General features: G+C 43.6%; 1 protein-coding gene across 3 annotated transcripts; it reads right to left on the reverse strand.

Moving 5' to 3' along the window:
• Window positions 1–3,732: 3,732 nt before the first annotated feature.
• POP4 (POP4 ribonuclease P/MRP subunit) lies at window positions 3,733–7,417 on the reverse strand. Of its 3 annotated transcripts, none has more exons than XM_088171856.1 (7): window positions 7,220–7,301; window positions 6,775–6,827; window positions 6,138–6,361; window positions 5,409–5,486; window positions 5,126–5,187; window positions 4,652–4,753; window positions 3,733–4,224 (listed from the first exon to the last, which is right to left on the reverse strand). In XM_088171856.1, the coding sequence occupies exons 1-7, from the start codon at window positions 7,284–7,286 to the stop codon at window positions 4,088–4,090; spliced, it is 723 nt and encodes a 240-aa protein (XP_088027982.1). In that variant the 5' UTR covers window positions 7,287–7,301; the 3' UTR covers window positions 3,733–4,087. The 3 variants fall into 3 exon arrangements, with proteins under 3 accessions (XP_088027982.1, XP_088027983.1, XP_088027981.1); XM_088171857.1 differs by lacking the exon at window positions 7,220–7,301 and adding an exon at window positions 7,104–7,198; XM_088171855.1 differs by lacking the exon at window positions 6,775–6,827 and having other exon boundaries at window positions 7,220–7,417.
• Between the last annotated feature and the right edge of the window lie 1,490 nt (window positions 7,418–8,907).

Below are 8,907 nucleotides of genomic sequence, written 5' to 3' on the forward strand. Positions count from 1 at the left end.
AGATCTTTAACATGCTGTTCAGATGCCTATAGAAGGGAATGGTTATTAGAAGATTGGTCAGTGGTTGAAAGTATATGAAAATAATATGTTTTCAATCAGTGTGGTTTGGCAATATAGGAATAGTTCTTAGCAGAATGAAAAAAAAGAATAGCCTGAAAATGGGCTGGGGAGCAGGGCAGGATAGAATGTAAAGTTTAGACACTGCCTTTTCCTATCAGTTATGTTATTTTAGCTAATTGTGTACTCATTTTTTTTCTCTTCTTAATTGTTATAATGTACTGTACCTTACTGCACCTTATCTGACTAATAGTAGAAAGCAGCAGAGAGCTCTCTTCAGAGGGAGAACTCTTAATTCAGTATTAAGTGTTGCTGGGTTCTCTGTAGTTTTCCATAATCCCTATCCAGCAGGCAGAGGCTGCAGAGGTGGGTGTGAAAACCCATCTGCAGGTACCGTTTGTTCTGCAGCCCAGGAGGTTTGTGTTTGCCAGATGTAACTGCTCCTCTCAGCAGCAGATCCTCTGTTTTATAGATCCTCTATTTTTCATGTTTGCTCATTGATTTAATTAAACCAGTACACTGAGGGAAATTTCTGCCTTACCAAAATAATACATTTTCATCACACACTGTAGGGACTTCGAATTGGAGTTACCATAGGAGTGACAGAATTAAGGATGGGGAGCATGAGACAAAGGCAGGTCAAACCTCTGGGAAATTCCATGGAATCAGCTGTTGTTGTATAATTGGACTTGGTATGTGGGACCATGGGCTGGTGGATGCTGTAGCATGACAGGCTTGATCAGGTTTTGGGTTGTCTAACAGCAGGAACAAAGGTGAGCATTTGTTATGGGGAGAGGGTACATGGGACTGTTCTGGTAAGGGGCTGAGGGATTGCCCTGTTCAGACAAAATCAGAGCCACCCTGGTTTTGAGGAAATACTGCTGCTCTTTCCTGAAAGCATGGTCTAGATCAGAATTTTGTGCTCTCTCTTACACTTCTCTAAAACACCAGATGAACTGAACATACAGAGTTAACACAAGCTACTTGCTGCTGTTATTTCAGTAATTTAATAGAAGTTTGTCAGAGTCACAGACAGTTTTTGAGGCTTTCCACTCTTGCTGTCTAACCCATTTTTTAGAGGAAGTCTCCCTCAAAGAGAATTTTCCATGTGTTTTCTTGGATGTGAATTGGCTTCCATTTCAAACATTTCCTACAACAAATTATGTTGAGGTTTCTAACAGAAATTATGTGATTTTTGTTTTTCTATTCTTGCTTAAGTAAGCATTCAAAATTCAGTAACAGAATTGTATACAATTTTTTTAGTTCATATTACATACACAGTAATAGGGAAGCAGAAATGTGTGTAAAGTAGTGAGACATTGCTCACTGCTGTTCATTATTGTCTGGTTAGTGAGAATTTAGGTGTAAAAATCATTACAAAAAAGTCTCTGCTGAGTGCAATCCTGAGTTGAACAGATGAAGGATGAGAAGTGAATTAGAGACAGCTGTGATTAGTTCTCCAATTTCCCAATATTAAATCCATAAAGTATTTACTGTCTGAGGTAGTGAAGAGGTGGGGAATGGCCATGAATGGGCAGGGGAGGGCTGGTGAGCTGTCATTTTCACATTCCCCAGTTCCTAAGGAAGTTCCTTGACAAGCACTGGGGAGTTTAACGCGTTGAAGGAAAGGTGAACACAGATGCCATGCCGGTGGGGTTTGGCTGATGTGCTGGGGGGTGGGCAGTGTCCCCAGCTCTGTGAGTTATGGGGCAGTGAGTTATGGGGCAGTTTGTTACACCTGCAGGCATTGCAGAAAGGCCTCTCTGCTGATTTACCAGCTGCACTAAAGGATCCCGAGTGCCTGCACTGTTCAGCTCGTTACTCTTCATTTGTCATCTGTCTCTGTGTGCCACGAGCCTGGGATTATTCTGGGGAGCCCTTTGACACCTCAGCACTCTTCACTGTAAATATCGAAAGCCTTGCTCTTACCAGGGCACTGCCAGGCAGTGTTTGTTTTTGTGGTTGCTGAAATAGTTTAACAAATGCAAGTGCCAGTAGCTATGGGAAGTTGTATCGTGTTCATCTATGTGTCCATATGGTAGAACATGTTCTGTCCTTCACAGCACAATGAGACATGATTGTGCCTAATTCCAATTTGTATGGCATCCCCATTAATGTCTCTTTCAGCCCTCCATTAAAGGCCTTTAATGTTAATTAACTGGACTATGCCAATAAAGTTCTATTAGCTTCTCCCTATTAATTTAATATTATAGGCATTTAACAGATATCTTAATTAGATGTTACACTGAAGGCTATGAGCAAAATTAAAACTAGGTCATTCTCCTGAAAGGAAAGTTTCTGCTGTGATTTATGGCTTCTACATCTTTGTTTGTTTTTCCTTCTGACGTCTTACAGAAAACGGAGAGTTTTAATTTTAGAGAACATTGAAAGGAGTAACGGGTGCAAGGTAGAATAATAACTTCTGTCTAACAACTTGAACACGTCCTGTTCTCACTTCACAGATAAAAATTCTCGTTGGTGTGATTATTTCACCATATAAAATATCTGTCCCTGGCAAGAACACTGTTTTCCCCATCTCAAGGGCAATACTTCATAGAGTTGCAACAAAGATTTTTATTTCTATACCAATTGCTTCTATTTCCTGATTCCAAAGGATCTGTTCTTGAACACCAGTATTGCTCACACTGTGAGTTATCCATTTAGTGATGGAGAAGGTGGTTTGTGTCTGAGGGCTCGTGCAAGGGAGGTACAGCTCCCCTGTGACCTCTCCCAGCAACAAGTCTGGAAAAGAAGTGGGAGCTGTGGAAGCCCGGAAAATGTTAGTGTAGCACTGGGGATGGAGGTGGAGATGAGCTCTGGCTCCCTCCTGCCTCGTGTGCCCTCTGAGTGCCTTCCCAGCCCCAGTTACTCAGCTTTGGGATGTGATTGTGTGAGGAACAGCTGTGCTCTCTTTAAATAAATGACCCTGGTTGGCTACAAATGCTTGAATGGTGACAGAGATATTTTTTTCTAGGTATAAGTCTTTCATTTGATAGTGAAATTGATGAAAAGCTCCTGAAAATTACACTTAAAGCCACCATAGAAGCACTTTTGTAACACAAAAATGTTAAGCAATCTAAACCCAGGGGTGACTTCCACCTCCCAAACATGTCAAACCTGCCCAGTCAACGAGGGATTGTAATCTGGGCAATCAAGAATAAAGTGTACAGTAAAAAAGAAAAAAGGGGCTGAGGACAGACAAAGCACAATAGCTCTGTGGGCAGAGGTTAAATATTCATAAAGCAATCCTGTGGGTAATTGAAATACAAGATTGAATGGGGTCACTGCCATCTGTGAATTTCTAGCTTCAAGTGCTTCCCTCCTATGGGATGTGCTGTGTTCCCTGCTCTGTGCCATGCCAATGTGTATTTATTGATACAGATATCTGAAAGCAGCAGGGCTTGCAGGGCTGCATGGCATGCTTGGTGTGGTTACATTATACATAAATACATATATGCATAACAGCTGGTTACATTGTACACACCTGGTACCTGTAACAACATCAGTCCCAGCCAGGGAGATACTCTAGGTAAAACCTGCCAGCTGAAACAATTTATTTACACCTGCCAGCAGCAGGCCAAGATGCTGATGTTGACTCGGGCACAATGATTATAAAGAGCAGTTGTCAGCAACTGCAGTCTCACTGCATGCACATAAAGAGCAGCTAAAGCCCAATTTATACAGAAGGCAACAATAACATTTATTACAGAGTTCAGAGTTACAAAATATAATTTTCACTATACAAATTTACATTTTATAAACTGAAACAGAAGCTAGGTAGTTAATATTAATCATATAACTTTAATAAAAGCTAGAATATTATACACAAATAAAAAAAAACAGGCACAACCAATTTCAGCAGTTGGTGAGACTGCTTAAAGACAGCAGATACTGCTCATTCTTCAGTAAGAAGAAATGCTCTGTAAGTATTTCACATGGCTGTTGCTTTTTCCATCTGCCAGAAAACCTGCTCTTTGAACTGCAGGAAAACAGCAGACGTTTCTGTGAATGCTTCTGACTTTCCATGAAATCACAGGTCAATAGTTCCTTTCAACTTGAATTTTTTTGCAGATCGCTCACTTGCTCTGAGCAGGAACTTGCTTCCATAGATGTAGGAAATGAATCCATCAAGCTCCAAGCTAAATACGTTGTTAAGTTTGGGAACAACTGAAATGCAAAAGGACACAAACTGAACAAAGTGTGCAAATATAAGTCCCTGTTTCAGAAATACACTGACATACCAGGGGATGGTATTCACCTGTAGATTTGAGCCTTGACACATTTCAAGGTTTTTATACTTTATCAAGAGGAGAAAAATAACCCAAGCCTCCACATTTAACTGGAATTACCAAAGTCAGTCCTCATGCAGGAGCATACAGTTAAGTGTTGCACATTTTAGAAATTGCTCATCTCTAATGAGATGTGTTTTCAGTAAGATATTGGGCTGTTGGGTGGTGACTCCTGCCACTCTATGCAAAGAGCCAAAAGCACTGATATAAACCAATGTACACTAAGGTGCAAAATAAAGAGTGTGCTCAAGAATTTTTTTATGATTCAAGTCGTGAAAAGGACAGAAAAAGAATGCCCTATATACCTTTTAATTTGTCCTCTTTAGTGATAATTTTGAAGACGTGTTTGAATTCCTGTAGAATGATTCCTGTTATCCCAACATATGAAGGGCACTTTGATTTTGTAACTGGAAGAACAGAAGTATGTATTAGAAAATTTCAGATGCACTTTATTTGCTCTTCTCCTGTTGCCTCATGATTTAAAACATTTTCAAACATAAACACTTAAATATTCTGAAATAATGTAGTTACAGTAATCACTGGTAAAACGTGCAGTTACCTTTGCAACCAACATGATTTTCAAGAGTAGTTGTAAAGTAATTATTATTTTTAAGGAGAGAAATACGATCTCAACTATGTGATTCTAGAGTTAATGGTACTGAAAGGAATTTTAAAATAAATAATAAAAGTTAAAATAAAATAGCTTTTAAAAATAAGTTCCTGAACTACAGGAGCATCTACTAAATTTCAGCTGTTCTACAAACAAACAAACAGAATACCTGTAACAATGGCTCCATGGAGATCAGCTTTGAGCAGCTTGCTCTGAATCATATGGGGTTGCCTTGAAGAAGACAACAGGATCAAAGAGGAGGGAAAAATCATATGAACTGTCAGATTTACAAAATGTGACCACAACTATTATAACTATGATAATTCTGTGATTCTGTGAAATGGTACCAATATGCTTATCAGTTAACCACAGTGTTTCAAGCAGTAACTCAATAAAACTGGGAGTATCTACTGTATAAAAACCCAGACTAAAATCAAAATATGTCAACGTACGCATCGGGTTTGAGTCCGTGGCACAGGTCTCTGATGTACTGTTTCCAGAGCTCGTGGAGTGGGAGGAAGATGGCATATCTGTGGGAAAATAAAAAAGAAAAATGAAAAATATTATACAAAATTTACTTATTAAAAAGTCCATTGGTTGATTACTGAAGTAGTTTGTATTGCCACAGAGTTAAGACTGATATTTTTAAGTTATACAACCTTAAATTACCCTGCAAGGTGACCCACTCCAAACAGCTGGTTATTACATTATAAAACAAGCACAAAGCATGCTCCTCTCTACTAATCCAAAACAGTGATGTGATTTAGAGCATCAGGCTAAGACTGAAAAGATTTCTCCTTTTTTCCCCCCCACTCTTTTATCTCCCTTCTTAGTCTGTTAGAAAAGCAGGAGCTTCATTTAGTTTGATAAATTCAATGAACCTTATGCAGAATTTTGACTCTCTGGTCACAGACAGTCCAACTTTATAAACTAAAACCAGAGGCGATTGTGTCTGGGTTTGATTTCTTGTCATATTTAGGTACACGAAATGAACTCTACAGAAATGAATCTCTCACCTAAGCAGTCAAGAGTACTCTTTTCTTGTGCTGAAATGCCACATGTAGTGTTTCATATTGACTTTATACACTGGAGAGTTCCTATCCACATACATGTGCTGCTGCTTTTACACACTTTTGATGCAGTTCCACTTTACTACACAAAGAAGACATCTAAAGTCTTACTTTTGCTGTTCAGGTTCAATTTCAAACAGACGCAGCTCTCGCCTCTGCTTGGCAGTAAAACCTTTTGTCTTCTTCCTCTTTTGCTTGGTCTTTTTTTTGGGATAATGCTCCAGAACAACAGCTTTCCGAGTTAACATATGCTGGATAGCTTCATCTTTCATTTTGGGCATGCTCTGCTTCAGGAAGGCATGTACAAATGTCTTGGCTTTTTCTAAGTCCTGGGGCTAAAGACATGTGAAAGGACACTTTAAAATAGCATGTGTTGATTAAATTAGAACTTGCTGCTGAGCAGTGGTTCCATCAGGTCAGCAAGATCTCTATGGGAATGGAAGATCTTCCCGTCGGTGCCAGTGGAGGGAGATGTTCCCACGCCGAATTCCCTGCGTGCAGCGCCGAGCACAGGCACACCCGGGCCCTCGTGCCCCGCCTGCTCTTGGACTCATGTTTTGGAGGAAAAGCCCTTTCTGTGCATTTCGTTTGAAACTGCGAGTTCCAAGCGGGATATACAGAGGAAACTGGGGACCCAACCCACTCCCAGCCCAACTTTGCCTAACTTGGTTTAAAAGGCGGTGTAGGAGAGGGAATTGCCAGGCAGCCCTCGGCATGGCGTTCCGGGGTATTGCGGGCTGGTCCGTACCTGCAGGCGCAGCTCCCCGCTCTCCTCGGGCGCCAGCCGGCGGTACAGCTGTTCTGCAAGGCACGGCGGAGCGGGGGTCGGCCGGGGCGGGCGCTCACCCCTATCCCTCACCTCCATCACTCGCCCCGCATCGCCCTCCCGCATCCCTCATCCTCCATCACACACCGGCGCCCGCCCTGCATCCTTCATCTTCCACCGCCCTCCATCCTTCATGTTCCACCACCCGCCCTCCATCCCTCACTTTCCACCGCCCACCCTGCATCCCTCACCCTCCACCGCCCACCCTGCATCCCTCACCCTTCACCCATCCCTCAACCTTCATCGCTCACCGGCGTCGGCCTTCCACCACTCTTCCTTCATCCCTCACCCTCCACCGCTCCTCCCTCACTCTCCGTCCCTCCCTCTCCCTCCATCCCTCTCTCTCCCGTCTCCCCTGCCCCCTCACCCTCCATGGCGTCGCGGCGCAGCCGGCGCAGGCTGATGACGTCGCCGATGAAGTCGAGAGCGCGCATGCGCACCGCGGCGCCCCCCGGCCTGGCCACAAGGCGGCGCCGCTAGCCGCGGGAGCCGGAGGGCTCCGTGAGGGACGGTGTTGTTGGCTGCTATTAGTGCTCTTGTCCTTATACATTCTCAGAGTTGGGAGACACTGAGCAACAGATATCTCATTTACTATCACGGGGAAGTTTCTTTTTAGAAAGCTCTGTCAATCATACCTTCTGCAACGCAGGCCACCTCCTTCTGTGGTCATCCACCACTCGAGTATGGTCACGGACACGCGGAGTACACAAGGCTGGTGGAGCATTGACTGTCAGTGTCCTTCCCACAGTGACAGCCCAGTCTGGTCACTCGGCAGGGCAGCCTGGCCTGCCAGTCCTCACTGCTCTCTCATCCTGCACTCATTCCCACCACAGGTGCTGGGATATACACTTCCACCTTTCCATCCTGCAGTTTCCTCAGCCCCTACTTTTGTTGTCTCGTTTGTTCTGGAGATCTCCCTCCCCCCGAGATTTACCAGTATGGTGCTGGAGGCAGCCACTGCCCAAGCTCCGGGGGCTATGGCAGGCACAGGCTCTCTGCGCCTACTGAAGTTCCTCCCATCCCGCTTCTCCTGGTAGGAGAGTCCTTTCCTAGCCCCTTCCTGCCCTACAGAGCCTCTCCAGCCATAGCCCTGGCTGCTACTGCAGGCAGCTCCTGGCTCTGTTCTCAGTGTGTCAGAAATGTTCCTGGAACTGTACACCCACCAACATGACATCTTTGGTTAAATCAGCCCTCATGTTTCTGGCAATCAAGGTCAAGGTGTAGGAAGATGCCACTCGCTGTGAGGTTTACATGCTCTGACACATCAGGGCCCCTTTCCATCTGGGATAGGACAAAGTCCTGCTCACTTATAACACAGAAGTGTCTTGAAACCACAGTGGCCAATTCCTTTTTCTGCCAGCCCAGTCCCAACTTCTGCAATCCTCTACTCAGGTATGATTTTTCTCCAAATACAGAAAATATTTCTATTCTTGTCACATACCGGCTTAGCAGATATTAAGCACTGCTTGGTAAAGGATATTTGGAGAGGGAGTTAAGGAGGCAGGTATAGGAAATATGATTTTGTGGAGTGCTGCTGTGGGGCACAAAGGTACTAAAGCGATCCCTAACAGGAAATGAAATAGTAGATCTCTCTGGATGTGTGTAAAGGAGAAAGGGCCAGTCTCTGCAGAGTATTAAGGATGAACAAGCAGCTGGTTTGTATCACAGACCTGCGGGCAGTTAAGTATGTTACCACAGCAAGTGGATCTCTTGGTTTTACAAAGCATGGAATCCTTGAGTTGTCATTGCTACTATGAGAAGATCAATTTTCATGAATGGAGTACCAGGATAAGCGCTATGGGTCTTTAGGGCCGTATGAGTGCTCCTTCACTGGATTTATGCTGCAATTCTTAGGGCACTTCAGGGATTAATAGTCAAATCAGTGTTGGCGGTGCTGGTGTTGTAAATCCAATGATCCAGGCTAAACTGGTGCCTGGGGAAACCAGTCTTTTCCAACAGCTCTACATCTTCATTTCCCAATTTATCTTCAGATATAATGTCTGAGGAAGCGAGATCAGTGCATTAGTGTGTGTCCCAGCAAGAAGGCTCTGCCTC

Source organism: Sturnus vulgaris, chromosome 12, assembly GCF_052056855.1.
Source record: "Sturnus vulgaris isolate bStuVul1 chromosome 12, bStuVul1.hap1, whole genome shotgun sequence".
NCBI classification, from domain to species: domain Eukaryota; kingdom Metazoa; phylum Chordata; class Aves; order Passeriformes; family Sturnidae; genus Sturnus; species Sturnus vulgaris.

Excerpts from the sequence above, each read along its gene's own strand:
- POP4 (XM_088171855.1), bottom strand. The coding sequence starts at position 7,402 with ATGTATAAGGACAAGAGCACTAATAGCAGCCAACAACACCGTCCCTCA. Across the intron at positions 5,188-5,408 it reads CACGGACTCAAACCCGATGC|GCAACCCCATATGATTCAGA; the intron begins GTACGTTGACAT and ends GTCTTCTTCAAG. Across the intron at positions 4,754-5,125 it reads CCATGGAGCCATTGTTACAG|TTACAAAATCAAAGTGCCCT; the intron begins GTATTCTGTTTG and ends CTGTTCTTCCAG.